At 40.6% G+C, this 26,673-nt stretch overlaps 1 protein-coding gene across 29 annotated transcripts in view; it reads left to right on the top strand.

Moving 5' to 3' along the window:
* PBRM1 (polybromo 1) overlaps window positions 1-26,673 on the top strand; it is a 128,663-nt gene that overhangs the window by 75,289 nt on the left and 26,701 nt on the right. For 21 of the 29 annotated variants that reach the window (XM_059161107.1, XM_059161101.1, XM_059161110.1 and 18 more), the window contains 5 exons: window positions 4,479-4,664; window positions 5,572-5,729; window positions 6,358-6,621; window positions 13,242-13,387; window positions 16,410-16,567. In XM_059161107.1, coding sequence (XP_059017090.1) covers window positions 4,479-4,664; window positions 5,572-5,729; window positions 6,358-6,621; window positions 13,242-13,387; window positions 16,410-16,567 — 912 coding nt within the window. Of the gene's footprint in view, window positions 1-4,478; window positions 4,665-5,571; window positions 5,730-6,357; window positions 6,622-13,241; window positions 13,388-16,409; window positions 16,568-26,673 lie in introns of those variants that run through there. The other 8 variants (XM_059161113.1, XM_059161099.1, XM_059161122.1 and 5 more) reach the window with 2 other exon arrangements.

Genomic DNA, 26,673 nt, shown 5'->3' with positions numbered 1-26,673 from the left:
GTGGATTAGCAATGATATGTGAACCCACTAGGCAGCCTTGGTACTGACATTTTTTTTTTTTAATTTATTTATTTGATAGATCACAAGTAGGCAGAGAGGCAGACAAAGAGAGAGGGGGAAGCAGGCTCCCCGCTGAGCAGAGAGCCCGATGTGGGGCTCGATCCCAGGACCCTGAGATCATGACCTGAGCTGAAGGCAGCAGCTTAACCCACTGAGCCACCAGGTGCCCTGGTACTGACATTTTATAAACTGTTGGTCACTGCCCTTGACTGATCCTTTGTTACGAGGAAATATTTCCAGCGACTTAATCTGTGAAAAAGGCTTGTGATACAAAAACAGAGCCCCATAAAGAAAAAACACAGTAGGAAATGTTCATTCCTTTCCCATTGCTGTGCCTGTCTCAGGAGCCTGCAGGCCTTTGCTGACAGGAGTAAGGGGAGCCCTGCTGCACAGAGCTGCTTTCTAAGGCTGCCAAGAGCAGCCCTGTTAACACTAGGCTTTTTTTTTTTTTTTAAGATTTTATTTATTTATTTGACAGAGATCACAAGTAGGCAAGAGAGGCAGGCAGAGAGAGTGAGAGAGGAAGGAAGCAGGCTCTCTGCTGAGCAGAGAGCCCGACATAGGGCTCGATTCCAGGACCCTGGGATCATGACCTGAGCTGAAGGCAGAGGCTTTAACCCACTGAGCCACCTAGGTGCCCCAACACTGTTTTTTAAACATCAACTCAGGGACTATATTTTCCAGTGGTGGGACTGGAAGTAGGTAAGAAGTGGTGCTTTGCCATACAATGTGAAGTCAGCACTAGAAGGACTGATGAGGAAGGGGGACCCGGAGGCTTATTGTAACCACGAGAGGACCGTAGTCTGCTTTAGATCACCCTGTGTCAGGTGACTCAATGAATATTAAAAAGACAGCAAACCACCAGGAAGTAGGATAGTGGTTGTATATGTCAGTCAGCCCTCTATGTCTTTAAGCCATAAGAGGAGGTGTCTTAATAATGATGGAAATTGGGACGCCTGGGTGGCTCAGTTGGTTAAGCAGCTGCCTTCGGCTCAGGTCATGATCCCAGCATCCTGGGATCGAGTCCCGCATCGGGCTCCTTGCTCCGCAGGGAGCCTGCTTCTCCCTCTGACTCTGCCTTCCACTCTGCCTGCCTGTGCTTGCTCTCGCTCGCGCTCTCTCTCTGACAAATAAATAAATAAAATCTTTAAAAAAAAAAAAAATGATGGAAATTAAGGGAAACTAGAAGATCTCACACACCCTGTTTTTATATTAAATGTCAGAACTAACCACTCATACAAGGGGAAGTAAGCAAAGGTAAGAGAACATGGAGGCCTTTCACTTTCTGCACTGTACAGATGCCTACTGCTAGTACATCCCAAAACACCTCTAAAATGATGGAAAGGGGATTTTAAAGCAAAACAAAAGACATAAATGTAAACCATTCCCCTCCTCAAAAAAAAAAAAAAAAAAAAAAAAATGAAGAGAGAGAGAGAGAAGGAAAGCAACGGAGAAGGAGATAGCGGCAATGAGAGTTCGGGCGAGTTGCCGACACTGCCTTCCCTGCCAGCATCTGATGAAGAAGAGTAGTAGGCCTGCAGGTGAAAGCCGTCTGCACCAGCTATGCCCGCAGATGGAGGTGTGAAAACAGCTGAAAGTCTACATTTAAAGGAGATGAACCTCTGTTCCCTTCCCCAACCCTTTCGGTGATTGCACTAAAGTGTCCAGATCGAGAAACAGCAGCTGTCTGAAAGGCTAGAGGTGCAGTTCTGAGAGGATGTATTCTAAGTCGTGAGACCCCTTGCCCTTTAAACTTGTTAGCTCTGGCATGCCGGCAGTCACGCTTACGGTCAGATTTTTCTTTTGAGGGATGGGTCTGGCAATGGGGAGAAAATTGTACATAGAGAACTTATAGTCAGCGTTTTGTTTTGCTTTGTTTTGTTTTAGCATTTTGCTAAATATAAATGTGTTAAAGTAACTGGTGATATAACAAGTTAACACATTGTTATAGGTCAAAGTGATTCAGTTTTAAAATGTTTTTAATGATGGCAGAAAGGAAACATTTAGAGAAGGATTAGCAGATGAAGAAGAATGCTCAGAGGCAATGGAACAACAAAGAAGGAGAAAGATAACAAAGAGATCAGCCCAAGAGGCTCAGAATCCAAGTGATTGCAGGGCACAGTTCTGCCAGGCTTTCTGCCAGTATGTAACAAGGATATCCTTTCCAGCAACATTTTCTTCATTTCCAGCTGTGCCTTCTACTGCCAAGTCCTTAAGGTCCATTTCTCTGCCAGTCTATTTAAGGCAGCAGAGGGCTTTTTCTCTTCTCAGAATTCTTCTGGTCTCTGTTTTTGTCCAATTCCAAAGTCACTTCCCTATTTTTTAGGTGTTTGTTGCGGTAACACCCCTCTACCAGGTATCAGAATCTCATGTAAATATTATCAGCTTTATGTGCTCAAAGGTCCCAAATCTTATTATCTAAATCATTTAAATGTATGTATATGGGTATGATCTCTCCTGGGACACAATTCCTCTCCATCTGTGGACCTATGAAACTAAAAAGTTCTTTGCTCCTATAACATAGTGACGGCACATGCATGGGATAATGAGAGACATTCTCATTCAGAAAGGGAGAAATGGAAGGAGTCATTAGTTCCAAGCAATCTTGAAATCCAGCTGGGCAGAGTCATTAGAAATATTCCTCTGTGGCTCAGCACTCTGCCCTCTGCATCATCTTTTTTCATGAAAGGTAGCATAAGTTTGCAGGTGAGCACTTTTAATCAGCCTGTTTCTTTTCTGTAGAATTTTGGGGGTTTAACTAGCACTCTTTCATTTTGTACTGTCTCTGTACCTTTTTCAGTTCACCATGCTCGTGCTGGTATATAATCTGAAGAACCTTGTGAACCTCTTGTGTATCTTACAGGGATTCATTTGACTAATCAAATACTAGATAACATTTTCCACCAAAATTGGCAAAATTTTTTAGAAATGATGTGGGGCCACCTAGGTGGCTCAGTCAGTTAAATGTCTGTCTTTGTCTTAGGTCATGATCCTGGGATCTTGGATTGAGCCCCACATCAGGCTCCCTGCTCAGCAGGGCATCTGTTTCTCCCTCTCCCTCTGCCCCTCCCCCGACTTGTGCTCCCTCTCTCAAATAAAATAATTTTTTAAAAATTATAATAGGAGTGTTGGGGCAAGAATGGAGAAACAAACGCTTGTGGCCAGACAGTGAGGCACTAAAATTGGTATAGACTTTTGGGGTTGGTTTGAATATGCATTTTAAAAAATGTTTAAGGGGCACCTGGTGGCTCAGTCAGTTAAGCATCTGCCTTTAGCTCAGGTCATGATCCAGGGGTCCCAGGATTGAGTCCTTGTCAGGCTCCCTGCTCAGCTGGGAGCCTGCTGCTTCCTCTCTCTCTTCTCCCCCTTGCTTGGTGCTCTCTCTCTCTCTCACTGTCTCTCTCTCTCTCTCTCTCAGTCAAGTAAATAAATCTTTTTTAAAAAGCATTTAAAATGCTTATTTCCAGCTGTTGCATTTATAGGAAGTTATCATAAGGAAATAAAGATGTGAGCAAAGCTTTATCCTCAAAAGCACAAAACACTGGGGTGTCTCCTGGTTGGCTCAGTCAATGGAGCGTGCCACTCTTGATCTTGGGGTTGTGAATTCAAGTCCCATGTTGACTGTGGAGATTACTCAAAAATAAAATCTAAAAAAACAAAAACAAAAACCCTACGGTATTTGCAAATGATGGCTTGCATAGCAGCCATCAAAAAATATTATTTAGCAAAAATAAGTCTTATTGAAGAGCATTAATCTTGGGAACTGCTCAGTGTATCTTTTTATCATTATTATTATTATTATTATTACTTATTTATTTTAAGTAATCTCTGTCCCCAAAATGTGCCTTGAACTCATGACCCCAGGATCAAGAGTCACATGTTCTTCTGACTAAGCCAAGCAGGTGCCCCTGTTCAGTGTATATTCAGTGTAGACATACATAGTTTACATTATATTGTATGCTACACATATTCCATATTTTTTTTTTCAATTCTAAGATTCCATTTTGACATACCCACATAATAACTATTGGGGGACAATTTTTCAGAAGCACTGATAGAAGGGAAGTATATATGACATTATTTCCAGGACTGCATGATTGACAGGTCAGCTGTTTTCTTCTTTATACCTTTCTTTATCATCCAGAATGACACACTGAGCATATATTATTAACATGGTTATTTTAATTGTGTAAGTCCTTTGTTTATTTTGCATTTACTTAAATTAATGACAGTTGGTTGTAACTCAAAAAGGCAAGTTTGTGTAAAGGCTCTTGGGAGTATGGATATCATGCTGTTTGTCCTGAATCCTGCCCTTGAAGGTCTAGGAAAGCATGAAACATATTAGTACATGTTGTTTGAATCCCACATCTGATCCCCACATCCCATTAATGGGAACATTTTTATCTTTTTCACCGAAGAAGCTGAAAAGAGTGAAGATTCCTCGGGCGCCGCAGGCCTCTCCGGCTTACACCGCACGTACAGCCAGGACTGCAGCTTTAAGAATAGCATGTACCATGTTGGAGACTACGTCTACGTGGAGCCCGCAGAGGCCAGCCTGCAGCCACACATCGTCTGCATTGAGAGGCTTTGGGAAGATTCTGCTGGTAAGTTTGTTTTAAATCAAAGGGCAGATTGGTAAGCTGGGACTGTTTTACTCCTCCTTGGTCCTCAGGGAAGAAAATTGTAACTCAGACAGTTATGCCTTGCAACAGTAGTCGTTCTACATTGTATCGGTAAGTAGAAGTAAGCACCAGCTATGTGAAAAACGTCGGATCTCACACTCTCCTGAGTGGCACAGTTGAGTCAAAGGAAATGCCCCTTCCTGAAGTGAGGTTGAGATTCATTCACTCAACTGCTGCTGTTTCTTAAAAACACACAGTAAGCCAGACTGGAGGATGGCAGAACCTCACAAGAACTAAAGGCTCGTGTTTTACCCCTTGCAGAACGGCTTTGGTACAAATCACAAATAAAAAAGAAATTATTATAGTGTGACATGTGTCTTGGCCTAGAATTTGATTTCAAAAAGGCGTCCTAGAACAGCTGCCTTTCATGTAAAATATGGAGAACAAATAGGAGTTAATGAAGCCAGAAGCAGACAGAAACGTGATCTGAGGCAGTCCAGTTCCCTCAGCTGCTCCTCGTGAGATACCTTTGTCTTCCTTCTCCTGAGTGCTCACTGTATCCCTTCTATGCTTTGGATGCTCTGTCCTTACCAAAGTGCGGTCTGGAGTGTGTCCTGGCCCCAGCAGACTAGGGCAGGTCTCACCGCCTTCTTCATCCTATATATTATACATCCTTTAGTATGAGGGGGAACGTAGCATTTTTTTAGGCCTCGTTATGCTTCATTACTTGAGAATATCATTTCTTCCAAGATAACGATTTTAAGACACTGTGGCCTAAAAAGCACATTGTTCAGGCCATGGCAGAATGGATGGAGATTTTGCTCATTTTGCAAGAATGTGTGATTTCTATTAATGGTAATTTCCTCTCTGTCTCCCTTTTTGTTTTGAGGTGAAAAATGGTTGTATGGCTGTTGGTTTTATCGGCCAAATGAAACATTCCATCTGGCTACACGGAAATTTCTAGAAAAAGAAGTTTTTAAGAGTGACTATTATAATAAAGTTCCCGTTAGTAAAATTCTAGGAAAATGTGTGGTCATGTTTGTCAAGGTAAGAAACTCCTTAGTCTCCAAAGTACAAATCATTCCATGAAAATAAAATTTACAAACGCAAAAAAAGTTGTATTTATAAATCAGACCCTTTAAAATTTGAAATTTTTTAAAGCTGTGTCTATATGCCATTGTGTAAAGATTTAGGAGGAAATTAATCTGATCATGATGATGAAATACCACCATTTGCTTGCCTACAATATATAGCTAAATGCAGTTCGCTTAAATTTTTTTATACTGCCAGGCTAATTTTTGAGGATGACGTTTTCTGAAAGATCATTAAAAATTGTCAGTGTGCTTTTTAGGTAATAAAGTATACCTTTTGTGTATCTATTTGATACAGGCGCATTGAGCCCTGCCCAAAGCTTTTAGGAACATTATAGCAGTGTGAAATGCTAATATATTTTCAAAAAGGTAGTTGGTAAGCTAAAGGGTATGTATTTAATAAGGCTCTTCTGTAGCAGGGAGAGGCTTGTACATTGCTAACCATTTACTTACTGTTTGTTGTTAACTGTCAGAAAGTCTTAACAGGTTAGTGTTGGCTTGATTGATGTGTGGTTTTGGTTTTTTTGGTTGACTTGTTTCCAGAACATTCACCTAACTAATAATCTTATTCTTATGTCTCCCAGGAATACTTCAAATTGTGCCCAGAAAACTTTCGAGATGAGGATGTTTTTGTCTGCGAATCACGGTATTCTGCCAAAACCAAATCTTTTAAGAAAATTAAACTGTGGACCATGCCCATCAGTTCAGTGAGGTTTGTCCCTCGGGATGTGCCCTTGCCTGTGGTCCGAGTGGCGTCTGTATTTGCAAATGCAGATAAAGGGGATGACGAGAAGAACACAGACAACTCAGAGGACAGTCGAACTGAAGACAATTTTAACTTGGAAAAGGTATGTAGTTAAAAGCCACACAGAAAAGGATTTTGCATTTCAAAATATTTATTCCAGAAAATAAATGAATAAAGTATTCAAATGCAGAATGAAAAAGAGTACAACATAAAACCTTAGCCAAACAGAAGGGAGCTATAGGACAGAAATTAATGCTTAGAAAACAACAGTAGAATTGAAAAATAGAATTTAAAACTAAATCCAAGTGCTAATCCTTTGATAAGTCCAGTGAGATATACTATCAACTATCCTAATAAAAAAAGAAGGCTGGGGATAAAAATATATGTTTATAAAAAATAAAAAATTAAAAAAAAAAAAAAAGAAGGCAGTTAAGCTCAGACATACAAATGTAGAAGAAATTTAAAGACTTACACATTTCTGTTAATAAATTTGAAAGCCCGAATGAAATGAATAATTTTCTAGGACACTCTAAATTACTAAAGAATTGGGACGCCTGGGTGGCTCAGTTGGTTTAAGCAGCTGCCTTCGGCTCAGGTCATGATCTCAGCGTCCTGGGATCGAGTCCCACATCGGGCTCCTTGCTCGGCAGGGAGCCTGCTTCTCCCTCTGCCTCTGCCTGCCATTCTGTCTGCCTGTGCTTGCTCTCTCCCCCTCTCTCTCTCTCTGATAAATAAATAAAATCTTTGAAAAAAATAAAAATAAATAAATAAATAAATAAATAAAATGAATTACTAAAGAATCAAGAAGAGGGGTAACACGTAAGTGGACAACAAGAAGAAATTTTTCAAAAATGTTCTGAGAGCTAATCAGAATACTCAGGTCAGATACTTCCATGGGTGAATTCTTTTAACCCTTAAGAGACCTATAGTTATAGTACTGTTTAAATTATTTTAAAGCATGGAGAACAAAGAAAACTTCCCAGTTTATTTTACAAAACCAGAATAACCTTAATTCCAAAGCCTGAAAAAATTAAAACAGAAAAACTGCAATTGAGCCTAACAGATGAATGTTGATGCAGAAAATACTTGGAGAAAGTGTATTTTTATTTATAAGTGAAACCAAGTTAGTTATTTAAGAACAATATGACCTAGTAGGTGGGAGTTCATTCTAGAAATGCAGGAGTTGGTCAAAATTAGGAAAATTTAGTAATATACTTCATTATATTATTATATCAAAGGAAAGATTATTTGATGAAGTATAGTAACTGTCTTCATTTAAGTTTTAGAAGGATATTTCCTCAAAGCAATTTTTTTTTTCTAAAGATTTTATTTATTTATTTGACAAAGAGAAATCACAAGTAGACAGAGAGGCAGGCAGAGAGAGAGAGGGAAGCAGGCTCCCCACTGAGCAGAGAGCCCGATGTGGGACTCGATCCCAGGACCTTGAGATCATGACCTGAGCCGAAGGCAGCGGCTTAACCCACTGAGCCACCCAGGCGCACCCTCAAAGCGATTTTTTAAAGTTATGTTTATTTCTCATGACTTAAGCCTGCTTTGCTCTACTATTATCTATATTTTTCTGAAAGTAGCCAATGAAGACAAACAAAAATAGTAAAAATATTGACAGTTAAGTGGCAAAATCTTTTTGCAGATCATGGGGGAGCAATTAACTAAAGTTTTGAAAAACAATTCAACAAATAGAGATTTCAAAATCCATATACAAGTCAATAGCTTTGTTACATAAACAAAACAATAATCCACAAGAGTTTTGAAAGAAAGGTGAAAATGTTGAATATACTTTAGCAACTGTTAGGAAAATCATGTAGAAGAAAATATCTGATTCACCTTAACAAAATACATTAAGAAATAACCTTGGGCGCCTGGGTGGCTCAGTGGGTTAAGCTGCTGCCTTCGGCTCAGGTCATGATCTCAGGGTCCTGGGATCGAGTCCCGCATCGGGCTCTCTGCTCAGCAGGGAGCCTGCTTCCTCCTCTCTCTCTCTCTCTCTGCCTACTTGTGATCTCTCTCTGTCAAATAAATAAATAAAATCTTTAAAAAAAAAAAGAAAGAAAGAAAGAACCTTGAAAGGAATATTTGGTACCTATGGGAAGAGAAACCGTCTACTCACGGACATAAAAGATTTGGATAAATTTTTTTCAGAACTTGACAAAATGGAGTGTCTGGGGGCTCAGTTGGTTAAGTGTCTGACTTCAGCTCAGGTCATGATGTCAGGGTCCTGGGATCGAGTGTTGGCCTCCCTGCTCAGCAGGGAGTCTGCTTCTCCCTCTCTTCCTGCGCCTTCCCACCACTCATGGACACTCGCTTGCTCTCTCTCTCTCTCAAATAAATAAAATCTTGGAAGAAAAAAAAAAGAATTTGACAGAATTATTCTGGCTTTCTCATGTAAGAATAAACGCAGCAGTCACCAGGAAAAGAAGGAGGAAAATAGTAATCAAAGTGCTTTGCCTTGCCAGATGTTATTGTATTTATATATATTATATATAGAGAGAGCAAAACATATTTTTTTTGTTTTTTAAAAGATTTTATTTATTTATTTGACAGAGAGATATTACAAGTAGGCAGAGAGGCAGGCAAGTGTGGGGGGGAAGCAGGCTCCTTGCCTTCTCTCGGCTGAGCAGAGATCCTGATGCGGGGCTCGATCCCAGGACCCTAAATAAGATCATGACCGGAGCCAAAGGCAGAGGCTTAACCCACTGAGCCACCCAGGCGCCCATATATCAAAGTTTTATTTGTTTAGCTAATCTCTATATCCAAACATGAGGCTTGAACTCATGACCCCAAGATCAAGAATTGCTTGTACATTGCTAACCATTTACTTACTGTTTGTTGTTAACCAGGAGACCCTGTATATTTTGTTATTTATAAAAAATTGAGGTATTCCAGTCTGTGGAAGGAATAGGCTTTTCACAGTTAAAATCCCGTATATAAAGGTAGTATTTTAAATCAGCAGGAAAGGATGGAATTAAATGATAATGGGAAAACTGGTAGCCATTTGAAAAAGAAAAAAAGAAAAGAAACCATCTGAACTCTCATTCACATCATATTCCAAAAAGTAATAATACCAAAAACAAAAGCAAAATGGAAGAAACAGTACCAGTTGCTAACATAGGCAGATTTATTATTATTTACCTATATTCGTTATTTGTAAGGTTGGAATGGGTCCTTTCTATACATGATATGAAACCCAGGAGGCATTAAAGTGGAGCGAAAGTCTTCAGGACAACCTTTTTTTTTTTTTTTTTTTCTTTTTAAGATTTCATTTATTTATTTATTTGACAGACAGAGATCACAAGTAGGCAGAGAGGCAGACAGAGAGAGCGGGGGAAGCAGGCTCTCCACTGAGCAGAGAGCCCGATTCGGGGCTCAATCCCAGGACCTTGAGATCATGACCTGAGCTGAAGGCAGAGGCTTATCCACTGAGCCACCCATGCGCCCCGACAACCATTTTTTTAATGCAAAAAGCTTTTAGAAATCTGGGGAAGAAGTGACACTAGGAAAATAGGCAAAGGACTAAATAGATCATTTATAGAGGGGAGACAGCCCAAAAAAAGTAAGAAAATCTGTTAATCTAATAATTTTCAAAAGCCTGACAGGTTGGCAAGAGTTCTGAAGATTGCTAATGCTGACAACACCTGCTTTGGGTGTGAGGCAGGACACTTCTCTCCCATCCGTGGCATTCCCCTTGACCCAGCGTCCATTTGATACTAGGGAATGTGGTCCAACTCAGTACTAGGTGCACCGAAGTCTTCTCCACAAGGAGCAGCATCAGTGTTATTTGTAAAAGCAAAAACCCTTGGCCAGACCCAAATGCCCATGAATAGGAGTTGAGTAAAGTGTCAGACATCCATAGCTTGCCAACTCTGTAGCCAGTAAGCACAATGAGGTAGCTCTATATATGGCACACAGAAGATTGTCCAAGTCACTTGGTAAGAACATGCTCATAACTAACAGGTGGCAGAATGGGATCTGGTTCCATTATTATTCAAAAAAACTCAAACTGTATGTTTACATACCCGACTGTAAAAGCAATGTGGAGAACTGCTGTGTGCTGAACCAGGTGTTTATCTCTGGGGTTGGATCACAGAAGATTGCCTTTTAAGTTTTACATGCTCTAATGTTTGAATTGTTGCCCACAGATACATTTCTTTTATATAATCAAAAAAGATAAAGCCTTTTTTTTTTTTTAGATTTTTTAAAAAATTTATTTATTTGACAGAGATCATAAGTGGGTAGAGAGGCAGGCAGAGAGAGATGGGGGGAAGCAGGCTCCCCGCTAAGCAGAGAGCCCGATGCGATGCGGGTCTTGATCCCAGGACCCTGGGATCATGACCTGAGCCAAAGACAGAGGCTTAACCCACTGAGCCACCCAGGTGCCCCCAAAAATAAAGCTTTTAAATTGTCAATATAAAAACTGGAAAAAATTGACTTCTTTGTGTCTTAGAAAAGAAATCCATTTTAATGTCCTAACAGTGTTAAAAAAGAAAGGAAGCTTGGGAAAGAATATGATATTTTTTATACTTTGCCAATATGTTGGGAATTATAGAGACATTAATTTTGAAAGAATAAGAAATACCAATGGAAGCCAACATGGGAATTAACACAGATTTCTAACTACAATTCGTAAGTCTCCAGGGTCCTCTCTGTGCATGATTTTGTTTTTGTTTTTTTCTTTTGTCTCATCTTTATTTTAATACTGCCTGGCCAAAACAAGTCATTCCTGGAACTTTTTTTTTTTTTTTAATTCCTAGAACTTTTAAAAGAATACTTTTAGCAGGTAGAGCAGAGAAATTACTTTTAAAAATTAAAAAAAAAGAACTTCAGAATAGAACCCATTCCTGGGGCGCCTGGGTGGCTCAGTGGGTTAAGCCGCTGCCTTCGGCTCGGGTCATGATCTCAGAGTCCTGGGATCGAGTCCCGCATTGGGCTCTCTGCTCAGCAGGGTGCCTGCTTCCTCCTCTCTCTCTGCCTGCCTCTCTGCCTGCTTGTGATCTCTCTCTGTCAAATAAATAAATAAAATCTTTAAAAAAAAAAAAAAAAAAAAAAAGAATAGAACCCATTCCTAAAAGAAAAAGGGGTGTTTTTTTTTTTTTTCAAGATTTTATTATTTGACAGAGAGAGTGCACAGGCAAGTAGAGTAGAGGGAGGGGAAAAGCAGGCTCTCCACTGAGCAGGGAGCCCAATGTGGGCCTCAATCCCAGGACCCCAGGACCATGACCTGAGCTGAAGGCAGATGCTTAACTGACTGAGCCACCCAGGTGCCCAGAAAAAGTTCTTCTTAATTTCAGGGCCTACTTCATAGTCCCCACTCCTGCAGGTTCCTCTCATCCATTATATGTGTTATTTTCCAAGAAGATCATTTATATATCACATTTGAAGTCATAACAAAGATTAAAACAAATCACTTGGACCTTCTGAAGGAGATTTTTTTTTTTTCAGTTTGAAGTTTCACATATTCTCAGGGAGATGCAGTAGAAAATATTGGGATTCTATAGTTTCCTCAGCTTTTATACGTTTTGGAGTTAATATGTTTAAAACACCTCATGCTGTGCCCACTTTCTGCATCAGATCAGAACTTTTTTTTTTTTTTTAATCTTTTTATTCGAGAGTGCTCTCAGGAGTCGGGGTGGGGGGGGGGGGGACAGAGGCAGAGACAGAAGCAAACTCCCTGCTGAGCACAGAGTCCAACACGGAGCTCGATCCCAGGACCTTGAGATCAATCATGACCTCAGCCAAAGTCCGACGCTTAACCAGCTAAGCCACCCAGACTCTTTTCTTTTTTTTTCTTTTTGCCAAAACTATAAAACAGCAATAACGAATGGGTGTTCAAGTGCTTTTCATAAGTCAAGCATTGTTCTGTGTACTTAACTATGGAATGTGTCATTGGAGATTCCTAACAGCCCCATCTGATGGGTGCACTGCCTTCATTTTACAGGTGAACTAAGAGGTCAAATGAATTTGCCCAGTGTCAAAGCAGCCAATGAAATTTTTTAAAAAAATTTCATTTAGAACCATCAGTTAATGCTAAAAAATTGAGAGCTCAGTAAATGTAGTGAAGGAACACCTTGCACAGTATTTACTCCTTATCCTCCATAGCAGTGTGTGAGTGAGGCTGCTCCTGAATGCTGATGTGTCCTCTTCAGTGCTCCCCACCCCCCACTGCAAGGCTATGGGAACGGGGTGGAGGAGGAGGATAAAGGCATCTTGGAGTAACTTTTTTTTTTTTTTTTTTTAAGATTTTATTTATTTGACAGAGAGAGAGATCACAAGCAGGCAGAGAGGCAGGCAGAGAGATAGGGGGAAGCAGGCTCCCTGCCGAGCAGGGAGCCCCATGTGGGGCTGGATCCCAGGACCCTGAGATCATGACCTGAGCCAAAGGCAGAGGCTTAACCCACTGAGCCACTCAGGGGACGCCTGGGTGGCTCAGTTGGTTAAGCGGCTGCCTTTGGCCACTCAGGTATTAATTACCCTTGAAGTAACATTTTATAAGACTTAAGTGTAAATTTAAAATAAATGCAGTATTTAATAAGACTTAGTTTGGTTTCAGTACCCTAGTTTTGGTTTCTGATCTTCATCTAAACTTCTGTTTATGGTTATTTTTTCTTTTAAGTTAATATGAAGGAAAGTCAGCTTTCCTTTCTTAACCTCCTCTGTCTGCTCCTTGATTGTCAGCTGCCTATCTTTAACCAGTTTCCTTTACCACAGGAGAAAGAAGATGTCCCTGTGGAAATGTCAAATGGCGAACCAGGTTGCCACTACTTTGAGCAGCTCCGTTATAATGATATGTGGCTGAAGGTTGGCGACTGTGTCTTCATCAAGTCCCATGGCCTCGTGCGCCCTCGAGTGGGCAGGTGGGTGTTACTGAAGCAGGGAGGATGCAGTTGGGTCTGAGAGATTTGGGTAGAAATTCATCACTCTTTAGAATGAAGTCAGAGTCATTGTCATCATCCCCTTGACAATGCTGTAACTTCCCCAGCCTCTTCACACACATTCACCTTGCTTTTGTCTCTAGCCACACTTCCTTCTCTAAATCCTTCTGTGAATTTTTCTTTTTTTCTCCTACCATTTACTGAATTTTTAACCCAGGAATCCCCCTGCGTACCTCACATGATGAACTCCTTTAGTTTAACTTAGAGATAGTACTTAAGGAAGCCTATCCTGTCCCTGCAGACTGGATTAGGTTTCCCCATTACTCTCGGAGCGCATATCAGGTTATTTTACTGTTGAATTTCCATACCAGACTGCAAATGCCCTGAGAACAGAGGCCCCATATTTTGCTCACCTTTGTATTCCCTGCATGGTGCATGAAACATAGTAGGGGCTCAAATATTTGCTGAACAAGTAAGTGAATAAAAGTGTGGTTGGGTGGCGTAGAATGGCAACAAAGGAGTTAGGTATGCGACTGGGCAGTAGAGGATAGTGGTTAAGAGTGGTGGGTCTTGGCGTGAGTTCCAGCTCTGCTAGCTGCATGTCCTTAAGTAAATGATTGACTTCTCTAAGCTCACTTCCTCATTCCATTTTTTCTTCATTCAGCAATCATTTATTACAAACCTAGTATTTGCCAGGCTGTGAGGATACATTAGTGAATAAAACAAATATCCTTAATCCCATGGATCCTTGTTGCAGTGGGAATACAAACAGTAAATGTTGCAATAAGTAAAGGGTACAGAACATTAGGTCATGATATGTTCTGTGAAAAAAATAGATCGGTGTGTGGGAAATCAGGAGTGCATGGTCAAACTGAGGAGGTACAGAAGTTTTTTGTTTTTTGTTTTAAAGATTTTATTTATCCATTTGACAGACAGAGACCACAAGTAGGCAGAGAGGCAGGCAGAGAGAGGAAGGGGAGCAGGCTCTCTGCCAAGCAGAGAGCCCGATGAGGGGCTCGATCCCAGGACCCCGGGATGATGACCTGAGCTGGGCAGAGCCTTCAACCCACTGAGCCACCCAGGCATCCCAGTACAGAAGTTTAAATAGAGTGTATATAGGCCTCACTGAGAACTGACAGTTGAGCTAATACTCGAAGAAACTGAGGGAGTGAGTAATGTGAATATTGAGGGAAAAAGCTTTCCAGGAAGCGTGAGTGGACAGTATGAAGACCTGAGAGAGAAGTGTGCCTGGCCTGGCCAAATGTGGACAGTTTGTTGCTGGACAAGTGAGCCGTACGATAAGGTAGATGGGAAGTGAGGGCCATATATATGTGGACCTGAGAGACCGTTGTCGGCACTTGGGCTTTTACTGAATTAAAGAGAGTACTGTTGGGTTCATTCATTCATTCATTCATTTATTTTAAAGATTTTTATTTTTGTATTAGAGAGAGAGCCTGAGTGGGCCGAGAGGCAAGAGGGAGAAACTGACTCCCCACTGATCATGGAGCCCGATATGGGGCTCAATCCCAGGACCCTGGGATCATGACCTGAGCTGAAGGCAGACACTTAACCGACTGAACCACCCACGTGCCCCCATTGGATTCTTTTAAGCATAGGTGTGATATCTGAATTAGTTCTTAGCAGGATTGCTCAGCCTACTAGTTTTTGAGAGTAGACTCAAAGGGTCAAAGAGAAGCAAGGAGATCTGCTAGGAGGCTGTTGCAATAACCCAGGCAACCATGATTGCTGGTTCAGACCAGTAGTTAGATCCTGTGGTGAAATGTGGAGTTAATAGGATTCCTGATAAATGGGATGTGGGGTCCGAGAAAGAGAAAGGAGTCAAGGGTGACTTCTGTGTGTTGGCTTGAGGAACTGAAAGGGTGGAGTTACCATGAACTGAGATGAGTAGGTTTCTTAATGTCAGAAACCACAGGACAGGAGCGCCTGGGTGGCTCAGTGGATTAAAGCCTCTGCCTTCAGCTCAGGTCATGATTCCAGTCTATCTGTCAAATAAATAAATAAAAATCTTTAAAAAAAAAAAAAAAAGAAAAGAAAAGAAACCACAGGACAATAGGGACATTAATAATCCCAGCTTGCTGGGAGCAATTGTGACAAATGGTATAATACCTAACACTTAGCAGTCAGATGTGCATTTTTACTTTTGTATAGGGAGATAATATCTCTCATCAGACTCTCAATGGTTGAGGGGCTGTTACACCTTGGCACTCAAAAAGGTCATGAACCATATACCTTAAAGAAATATCTGTGACTCATGTGAGCTGACCCCAAATACGGATAGTTTATGTGTTTCGTCAGCTAATGAATCCAATGACAGGTATCGCCCTCGGCGCACAAGGATGAAAAGAACCCTGGCTCGGATGCATCTTCTCTCTCTATTTCCGCAAGTCTACACACTTACATACGCTTACATGACCAATCAGCGAACAGAGTACAGGAGGGAGCGAATCAGGCTGTGCACCTAAACGAACAACTTTGCTAGCAACCAATGCTGTTTACTTCCTCTTTGGGCATTCCGCTTAGTCTCACGAGGCAATCCTCACCTGGCAACTAGCCAGGCGCCATCTTTTAATGGCGGAGGCCGCCCTGGCTAGGGGCCTGCCTCTGACAGACAGGTGCTTAGTTTTGTTTTCATCATGAGCATTTCAGGGGAAAAAAAAACCCTGGAGGTTAGCTGAAACTATTAAATCGTATGCCTTGGTATTGTGTGTTTTTTCCCTCAGATGAATAGCCAATGGTGTCTCCCTTTCCGTGTCTTTTCTTGTGCTCAGAATGGGGAAAGTCAAGGAAATTGTCTTATTATCATATAATAATATATAATAATATATCATATAATAATATAATTATCATATATAGTCTACAAAACTCCTCCGAGTACTAAATATCATTAAGTTTTTGGTTAAGAGAATTTTTAATAGATTAATCCTTCAAGAGTGAAACCAGTCAGAATTCTATTTTAATGGAATTTCTCCATTTTTCCCCCAAGAATTGAAAAGGTATGGGTCCGAGATGGAGCTGCATATTTTTATGGCCCCATCTTCATTCACCCAGAAGAGACGGAACATGAGCCCACAAAAATGTTCTACAAAAAAGAAGTATTTCTGAGTAATCTGGAAGAAACCTGCCCCATGACATGTATTCTGGGTATGTATTTATGCCTTTTCATTTAATCGCGTCCATTCTACAACAGCTGATTGAGTACTTCTGTGTTAGGCACTGTTCTAGGTACCAGCTATACAGCAATCAAAAGACCAGAATCTCTGCCCTCTTAGAGACTTAACAGTGGGGCAGAGGTTGGGGAATCAGTAAATAAATTAAGGCTATAGGACATCAGGTAGTAATTAGAGCTATGAATGAGAATCAGGCAGAGGAGAAGAGGACAGAGAGTCATGTTGAGGGGAGGTCTTGTTTTAGTGGTCCCCAAAAGCCTTTCTGATAGGTGACGTTAGCAGAGCCCTGAAGGCAGTGAGGAAGAAAACCATCTGAACACAGACATGCCCGCGTTTTATTGCACTTTGCTTTGGTGCAATAAAATGCTGTTTTTCACAAATTGAAGGTTTGTGGCAACCCTGTAACAAGCAAGTCTGTTGGTACCATTTTTCTAAGAGCATTTGCTCACTTCATATCTCTGCATCACATTTTGGTAATTCTCACAGTATTTCAGACTTTTTTTTTTTTTTTTTTTTAAGATTTTATTTATTTGACGCAGAGAGAGATCACAAGTAGGCGCGGGGGTGGGGAGGGAAGCAGGCTCCCCGCCAAGCACAGAGCCCAGTGCAGGACTCGATCCCAGGACCCCGAGATCATGACCTGAGCCGAAGGCAGAGGCTCAACCCACTGAGCCACCCAGGCGCCCATCAGACTTTATTCTTGTTTGAGATGCCTGGATGAGGAATTACTTTTTACTGATGAGCAAAAACGGTGGTTTCTTTTTTTTTTTCCAAAGATTTTATTTATTTTTATTTATTTATTCATTCATTCATTCATTCATGAGAGACAGAGAGAGAGAGAGAGGCAGAGGGAAAAGCAGGCTCCCCTCAGAGCAGGGAGCTTGATGCAGGACTCAGTTCCAGGACCCTGGGATCATGACTGAGCTGAGAGCAGACGCTTAACCATCTGAGCCACCCAGGCACCCAAGACAGTGGTTTCTTGATAAGGAATCTACTCATGGTAAAATTGGTTGTGAAGACTGTTAAAATGACAACAAAGGATTTTGAAGATCACGTAAATTAGTTGTTAAAGCACCAGCAGGATTTGAGAGGATTGACTCCCAAGTTTGAAAGAAGTTCAACTATGGGTAAAATGCTATCCAAACAGCATCACATGCTACAGAGAAATCATTTGTGAAAAGAAGAGTCAATCGACATTGCAAACTTCACTCTGTCTAATTTTAAGAAATTGCCACAGACACTCCAACGTTCAGCAACCACCATCCTAATCAGTCAGCAGCCATTATCATCCGGACAAGACCCTCCACCAGCAAAAAGATGGGACACCTGATTGGCTCAGTCAGTAGAGCATATGACTCTTCATCTCAGGGTTTTGAGTTCAGGCCCCAGTTGGATGTAGAGTTCATTTAAAAAAAAAAAAAAATGCAGCTTACTGAAAGCTTAGATGGTTAGCATTTTTTAGCAATAAAGTGTTTTTTAATTGTTGTATGCATATTTTTTAGACATAATGCTATTGCACACTTAATGGACTACAGTATAGTATAAACATAACTTTTGTATACAATTTTATAAAAATCATTTGACTTGCTTTATCGTGATACTCCCTTTATTGAGGTGATCAGGAACTGATCCTGCGGTATCTCCAAGGTATGACCGCATCTGAGATTTTACTCCTTTTAGGCACAGCAAATGTGAAATGCAAAGGCATGGTACCCTTAAGGCATGGTATCTGGGCCTGTTTGAGACACAGGGAACAGCTGGTGGCCGGGGCAGAACAGGAGGGTGTTGCTGCACACGCAGAAATGGTAGGTCTACTAGACTGTGCTGAGAGGAAGCAGATAGGAAGTCCTGGTTGTGAGCGGAGAGCTGCATGAGCCAGCACATGCACTAGAGGAATCACTGTGCACAGAGTATGGAACATATGTAAGAGTGAGGTAGGAAGCAGGGGGAGAAGTTAAAAGACTTCTGCAATCTCCTTTGGACTCTTAACCCTAGCAATGTTACTGTCCCTGATGCAGAAATGTGCAGGGCTCGCGTCACTGTTTCTGTTCAGCCACACTTCTGAGTGCTCATGCGCACTCTGCTTCTCAGGTGCAGGTTTGTGCTTCCAACTGCCATTGTCTTCAGCGTAGTGTTTCTTCTTGCCCTGAATTAGTGCTGCAGCAAACCAGCTCCTCTTCCCATCTTTTGGAATAGTTTTCCAAAAGGTTACTAGGTAAAAGCTTTAAAATGATTACACATGGTTATAAAGAAGCAGCCACCATGCTTACGGCCAAGAGGAAATCATTGTTTTACACTTAGACCTTATTTGATCACGAAGTTACATTGTTTCAGTGTTTTGAGTTTTTTCAGAATTGGTTATTTCTGATAGTTAAACACATTTTTCTCTTCATAACCTGGTGCACCGTGGGAGGAGGGGGAGCAAAGGCTAGTGCGCTTATTAAGTCCTTCTTGAGTTTCTGTAGCAGAGTCTGTCCTCCTTTTAACTCATGATCCAGACTAAAGAAGTGCTCGAAGACCTTGCTTCCTAGGGTAAACCCAGCCAGAAGACTCAAGGCAGATAGCAAAGGTGAGACTGAAGTCTCCTTCGTTAGGGTAACCATATGGTTTATTGCTTTTTTTCTAAGTGGTTACCCTGGGAATTACATCTTAAATTTGTGGCAATCTAGTTTCAATAGTTTGAATCAATACTGCCTCAGCTTTTTTTCTTTTTTTTTTAAGATTTTATTTATTTATTTGAAAGAGAAAGAATGAGAGAGAGCGCATGGGGGGTGGGTGTCAGAGGGAGAAGCAGACTCCCTGCTGAGCCCGACGCAGGACTCATTCCTGGGACTCTAAGATCATGACCTGAGCCAAAGGCAATCGCTCAACCACCTGAGCCACCCAGGAGCCCTGTCTTAGCTTCTGTTGTATATTAAACCCTGCTCCTGTACAGTACCATCCCTCCTGCCTTGTCTAATTGTCAGAAATTAAGTCTTTTCACTGTGTGTGCCCATTGGCAGGAATTTCTAAATACCACTTTATGCATTTGTCTTTAAAATCTTATAGGAGGGAAAAGGGAGAATTAGAAACTGGAAATACAATATTGGCTTTCATATTTACATATGTGGTTACCTTTTTTGGTGTTTTTATTTCTTTGTATGGCTTCACATCATTATCTGATATCCTTTCATTTCAGCCTAAAGGACTCCCTTAAATTTTCTTGTAGAACAGATCAACTAACAACAAACTCCCTTGTCTTTTGTTTATCTAAAAGTGTCTTAATTCTTCTACTTTGAAGATACTTTTGCTATATATAGAATTCTCTATTGACAGTGTTTTCTGTCATGCTTTCCATCAAATTTGAGAAGTTTTTGTCTTTACATAGTCTTTCTTCTCCTTTCTCTTTCCTCCCTCTGAGATTCCCCTTAGGCCTACGATGGTTTGCTTAATGGCTTGTCACAGGTCTCATGGACTGCTCATGTTTCTTTATTCTTTCTTCTTTCTGTTCCTTCAGACTGATCATCTCAGTTGGCTTATCTTCAAGCTCACAGATTCTTCTGCCTATTAAAATCTTCTAATTTTTCATTTCAGTTGTTAACACTTTGCAGCTCCCATGAGATTTTTTTTTTTTTAAGATTTTATTCATTGTGAGAGAGAGAGAGAGAGAGCGCACACACAAGCATGGGGGGAGGGGCAAAGAGAAAGGGAGAAGCAGGCTCCCCACTGAGCAGGGAGCCCCATGGGGACTCCACCCCAGAACCCTGGGATCATGACCTGAGCCAAAGGCAGACACTTAACTGACTGTGCCACCCAGGCACCCTTCAGCTCCAGCGTTTCTTTTTAGGCATTCCAGTTCCTGTCTTATTCTTGATAGTCTCTATTTGGTGAGTCAGCATTCTGATTTCCTTTGGTTCTTTGTCCATAGTTCACTTTAGCTCTCTGAGCGTATTTAAGACAGTTGGTGTAAAGTGTCTGCCTCATAAGTCCAGTGTCTGGGCTTTCTCTGGGATGGTTTCTTTTCATTTCTTTTTATCTTGTGTATGGACCGTACTTTCTTATTTCTTTGCATGACCTTGTAATTTTTTATGAAAACTGGGTATTTTGAATATCATACTGTGATACCTCTGGAAACTGGATTCTCCCCTTTCCTCAGGCTTTAGTGTTACAGCTTACTACGAGTCATAGTTGCTCATTTAAACTGTTTTTGCTATTGTGTGTGGTCACTGAAGTCTCTGTTCTGTTAGCTTAATGGTCAGCTAATGATTTAATAGAAATTTTCTTAAATGCTTGGATTAAACAAACAAACAAACAAAATTCCCAATCTCTGCAGCTTGAGGCTGTGTCGGTGTTGGAAGACACTTTCATCCCTCGGCCTGAAGTTTACAACTCTGCCTTTGCCTTTGCGTCCCGCTTGCACAGGGTTTGACGGTCAGCCAGAGGTGAGAGTTTAGGGCTTTTCGGTCTTTTCTGAGCATGCATCCTGCCCATGGCACGTGCGTGGCTTTCTAGATTCTCCCGGATATGTGGAAGCTTTTCAGAACTCTTATTCATTCCCCAAAGTATCTCACTGCCCAGCTTTTTCTGCCAGGCTTTTTCACATTTGTACTATTTGCCCCAACTGATAACCTTTGTTCCAACTGGCACCATCTGGTTCATTTGCCTTCAGATGTTTTCAACAGAAGTACCATAGCCACTTCTCTGCCATGAGATTCCAAGTTAAGTGAAATAAAGACAAACCCTTTGTGTTAGTCCCTCAGAAAGCCACCCATGTTGGTCAAAATAGGCAACCAAATTCTTTGGAGAATGCTCTGCTCCTTCCAGCACCAGAAACTCACACTAGGAGTGTGGGCTGCCATCTTCCTGACTGCTGCTGAACCAGAGGAGAGTGAGGGGGATGAGGCAAGAGTAAGTTAAAATGCCACAAAGCTCTCCTGCTTACTTGCAGTCACTTTTTTTCTTGATTAAGCATTCATGTAGTTATTTGGCTGTTTCCCAGAGTTCTGATAATGTTGATTCTGAGTTTCTGATGGCTTTCCTCATTGTTTCTGAGGAGACAGAATGTTTCCTTTCTTTTCCATTGTTTCTGAGGAAACAATGTTTCTTAGAGAGAAAGGCCCTTGGATCCCCCTCCTTGTCTGTTTTCATCGACACCTACACCATCCTTTTTATAGGTACCTATTCAAATGTGTTACACTCTGTAGTTTATAAACTACATATCCAGGATCATCTTTATTTTTCACCATGACCCCGTACAAAAGGGGCTGTCATTCTCAGAAAAGTGAAGTTACTGTCTAATACATTGGCCAAAACTAAAGCCTAGGTCTTCTCGCTTCTGCTTCTGTACTGGTGTTTGGATTCTTGGTTTATAGCCAGCTGGAGCATTGTGGAGAGTGAAAAGAGGTGCCAGTATTATTAGGCAGGATACCAGCCATACAATGAGATGCATGGTTACTTTCTCTTGAGGTAAACCCCAAATGGAAATGCATCTAGTGGTCACAAAAGGGAATCTCAGCCCAGCTTGTGCATTTCAGTATCCACCCCTTAGGAAGAAAATGTGGGTTTTTTGGTTACGTTTTATATTGACTTTCACATGCAAGGAGGCAGATTTTTTTTAACTAATTTGTTTCTGTGGAGAGCAACAATTTAAGGTATTTAAGCTTTAGAAGTTTTATAATTTTATTGTGTTAACTGTACACAGTGTTGAATGTAAATTTCATCTTTGTCTCCCTGGAACAAAAGTTTTAAAGATAATTAGGTGAGAGAGGTATAACATTTTTATACACCTGATGGGGGCATATTTCACTTAGTCCTGTTTTGCTGTTATACATATGATTTTTGTTCATTGCCTTCAGTAACTTAATATGGTGATTAAACAGCCACAGAGCACTTGCTTTTGGGAATGAACATGGCCACACCTGACAGAAACTGTCTCCATCCTTGGGCACTTGGATCGTAAAATTCCCAGGAACCTGGGTTCCTGAAACATGCCAATTCCTAATTTATTTGCTAGTTCTGTTTTCTTCATAATAGAATTTTTTATTAGAATTAATAAATGGAAACACCACGATTATCTATATTTTTATTTATCATCAAAGAGCAGTTAGAAAGTTGAATTTTAAAAACATACAGTTTACCTTAAATACCTGGGAATAAATCTTTTAAAAAGATGTATAAGACTCCTGTACACACACACACACCAAAAAACCATGTGAGTCAGGATGCCTGAATAGCTCAGTCAATAAAGCGTCTGACTTTTGATCTCAGCTCAGGTCTTGATCTCAGGGTCATGAGTTCAAGCCCCGCTTTGGGCTCCACACTGGGTGTGGCACCTACTTAGAGGGAAAAAAAAAAAAAACACCCTACTAGAAAATGATTGAAAGGATTTAAAGAATGCCTAAATAAATGAAGTGATTCATTGTGTTTATAGCGGGAAAACTCAGTATTTTAAAGAAGTCACTTCTCCCCATATTTGGTATATCAATTCATTATAGTTCCAGTCAGAGTCCAGCAGGTTTTTATAAGTTTTGTATGCTTTATTAAGTGAAGCTTCCTGGGCTTAAAAGCCAGGATGTCTTTCAATGTTTTGTCAGGGCCTGGTAGGAACCCCAGGTCAGGACACAGACCATATCCATTCCAGGGGTATTAGTCAGTTTTACTCTTGAGCTGTGAGCATAATTTTTACCTTTCCCAAATCTCTATTTTTCCTTCTGTGAATTATGGAAAATGTTAACTATGCCTTCTCTTAATCGAAAAGCCTTTAGATTGTGTAATTCAAGTGCTTGTGTGTAAATCTGAGGCAGTGATAGTAATCACAGCTGTTTTAAGCTTCTGAAATGTTTCTGACCTGTTTTTACATGTTTTAGGTGTTTTACATGTTAATGTTTAATAAGTTATTAACTGTGAACACTCGTGTTAAGGTTGAGAACAAAATGAGGGGTGCCCATATCCCTCTTATTTAATTGTGTTATGGAAGTACTAGTTAGCATGGGTAGAAGTAAGAAACAAAGTCTACACTGAGGGAGTTAAGAATGTGATAATTCAGGAAGATCAGCTTGGAATTACTTCACACAATAAGAGAAGTGAGATGATTGAGTACAACATGGATAATACAGCAACTGCCTTAAGAGATTCAATAATGGGGCTCCTGGCTGGCTCAGGCAGTAGAACATCTGCCTCTTGATCTTGGGGTCGTGAGTTTGAGCTCCACATTGTGTGTGAAGATCACTTAAATAAAAATCACTTAAAAAATTTTTTAATAATTATTAATAAGAAGATAAAATACCTTGGGATAAATTTAACAAGGTATGTGCCCCACCTGTATAATGAAAGTTTTTAACTGCTCCTCTTAATGCATTTTTTTTAAGATTTTTATTTATTCATTTGTCAGAGGGAAAGAGAGCATAAGGAAAGGGAGGGGCAGGCAGAGGAAGAGGAAAAAGGCTCTCCACTGAGCAAAGGGCTGGATGTGGGACTTGATCCCAGAACTCTAGGATCATGACTGGGGCTCAAGGCAGATGTATAATGGACTTAGCCACCCGGGTGTGCCACTCTTGATGCATTTAAAAGGGAATGCTTGAACAAACTGAAAAGCATACTATGTACTTGAATAAGAAGTCAGAACATCATAGAGATTTCATTCTCTCTAAGTTACTCTTTAACGTGATCCTATGAGATGTACCAATAGGAATTTTCTTGTGAAGAAGTTGGGACTTAAGCTGATTTTTAAAATAGTGTCAGGGACAGACAACAAAAAGAAATTAAAGGCATCCAAATCAGCAAAAAAGAAGTCAAACTATTACTCTTCACAGATGATATGATACTATATGTGGAAAACCCAAATGTTCCTAGGAATATCGCCAATGGCAAAAATGAACTATTGGGACCTCATCAAGATCAAAAGCTTTTGCACAGCAAAGGAAACAGTCAACAAAACCAAAAGACAACTGACAGAATGGGAGAAGATACTTGCAAACAACATATCAGATAAAGGGCTAGTATCCAAAATCTATAAAGAGCTTAGCAAACTCAACACCCAAAGAACAAATCATCCAATCAGGAAATGGGCAGAGGACATGAACAGACATTTCTGCAAAGAAGGCATCCAGATGGCCAACAGACACATGAAAAAATGCTCCACATCACTCAGCATCAGGGAAATACAAATCAAAACCACAGTGAGATACCAGTCAGAATGGCTAAAATTAACAAGTCAGGAAACGACAGATGCTGGCGAGGATGTGGAGAAAGGGGAACCCTCCTACACTGTTGGTGGGAATGCAAGCTGGTGCAACCACTCTGGAAAACAGGATGGATGTTCCTCAAAAAGTTGAAAATAGGGACGCCTGGGTGGCTCAGTGGGTTAAGCCTCTGCCTTCAGCTCAGGTCATGATATCAGGGTCCTGGGATCGAGCCCCACATCAGTCTCTCTGCTCAGCAGGGAGCCTGCTTCCCTCTCTCTCTCTCTGCCTGCCTCTCTGTCTACTTGTGATCTCTCTGTCAAATAAATAAATAAAATCTTAAAAAAAAAAAAAAAGTTGAAAATAGAGCTACCCTATGACCTAGCAATTGTGCCACTGAGTATTTACCTCAGAGATAACAAATATAGTGATCTGAAGGGGCACGTGCACCCCAGTGTTTATAGTAGCAATGTGCACAATAACTGTACTATGGAAAGAGCCTAGATGTCCACTGACAGATGAATGGATAAAGAAGATGTGATACACACACACACACACATGAATATTATGCAGCCATAATATAATGTATAATAATACATTATACATTAATAAAAAATAAATTTAAAAAAGCAAATGGTTAAAATGCTTTATCTTATATTATGTATTTAACAATAAAAAATGGTAGCATGTTGTTTACAATTTTACACCTAAATTTGGTGTAAAATAACGTATCTTGAGGATCACTGCTGGTATTAACACATTGTGTTTATTGAAACCAGTTCCCTTTTGATGGATATTTAGGTTGTTTCAATTTTTTGCTCTCCTACTGAAACAGAACAATGCTGATATAAGCAATTTAAGACATCTATCACTTTGTGTATGTGTGAGTCTATCTGAGGTATAAATTTCTAGAAGTATAAAAGCTGGGTCAAGGGTATGTACACTTTAATTTTTATTATAGGTATCCTCAAATTATCTTCCATAGAGGTTGTGTTCATTCATGAATCCACAACAAAGTAGACAAATGCCACTTCCCTATGTTCCTGTCAGCCAGTAACATTGGAGTCTCTGACAATTTTCTAGGTAATTAAAAAAAAGAAGAACATGTGGGTTCTTTTTTTTTTTTTTTAAAGATTTTATTTATTTATTTGACAGAGAGAGATCACAAGTAGGCAGAGAGGCAGGCAGAGAGAGAGAGGGGAAGTAGGCTCCCTGCTGAGAAGAGAGCCCGATGTGGGGCTTGATCCCAGGACCCTGAGATCATGACCTGAGCCGAAGGCAGCGGTTTAACCCACTGAGCCACCCAGGCGCCCACATGTGGGTACTTTTAACTTGTATCTCTCTAATGGTTGAGGTCAGGCATATTTTCATTTAAGAGCCACTAGTAGGGGGCGCCTGGGTGGCTTAGTGGGTTAAGCCGCTGCCTTTGGCTCGGGTCATGATCTCAGAGTCCTGGGATCAAGCCCCGCATCGGGCTCTCTGCTCAGCAGGGAGCCTGCTTCCTCCTCTCTCTCTTCCTGCCTCTCTGCCTACTTGTGATCTCTCTCTGTCAAATAAATAAATAAAATCTTTAAAAAAAAAAAAAAGAACCACTATTAACTACTGTCTGCTTATCCTTTGCCTATTTTTCTGTTTGATATCAAGCTTTTTTAACTGCTTTATAGAGGCTCTTCATATATGAAATGTGATCTATGATATACATTTCAAATATTTTCCCAAAGTTATCATTTATCTTTGCTTCTGCCAGTTTTGGTTATGCACACATTTTCAACTTTTACAGCTGAATGTATCTGTCTTTTCCTGTATGGATTCTAGGTTTTATGTCAAAGGTTATAAAAATTTCTTTCCCATCATTTCTTTTGGTATCTTTGCAGATTCATTTTGATTGTTTAAATCTATAATTTATCTGGGAATTTATTCT

This window comes from Mustela lutreola, chromosome 2 (assembly GCF_030435805.1).
Source record: "Mustela lutreola isolate mMusLut2 chromosome 2, mMusLut2.pri, whole genome shotgun sequence".
In the NCBI taxonomy this organism is placed as follows: Eukaryota; Metazoa; Chordata; class Mammalia; order Carnivora; family Mustelidae; genus Mustela; species Mustela lutreola.
Note: the sequence above shows the minus strand (reverse complement) of the source record. Positions and strands in the feature narration are given on the sequence as shown.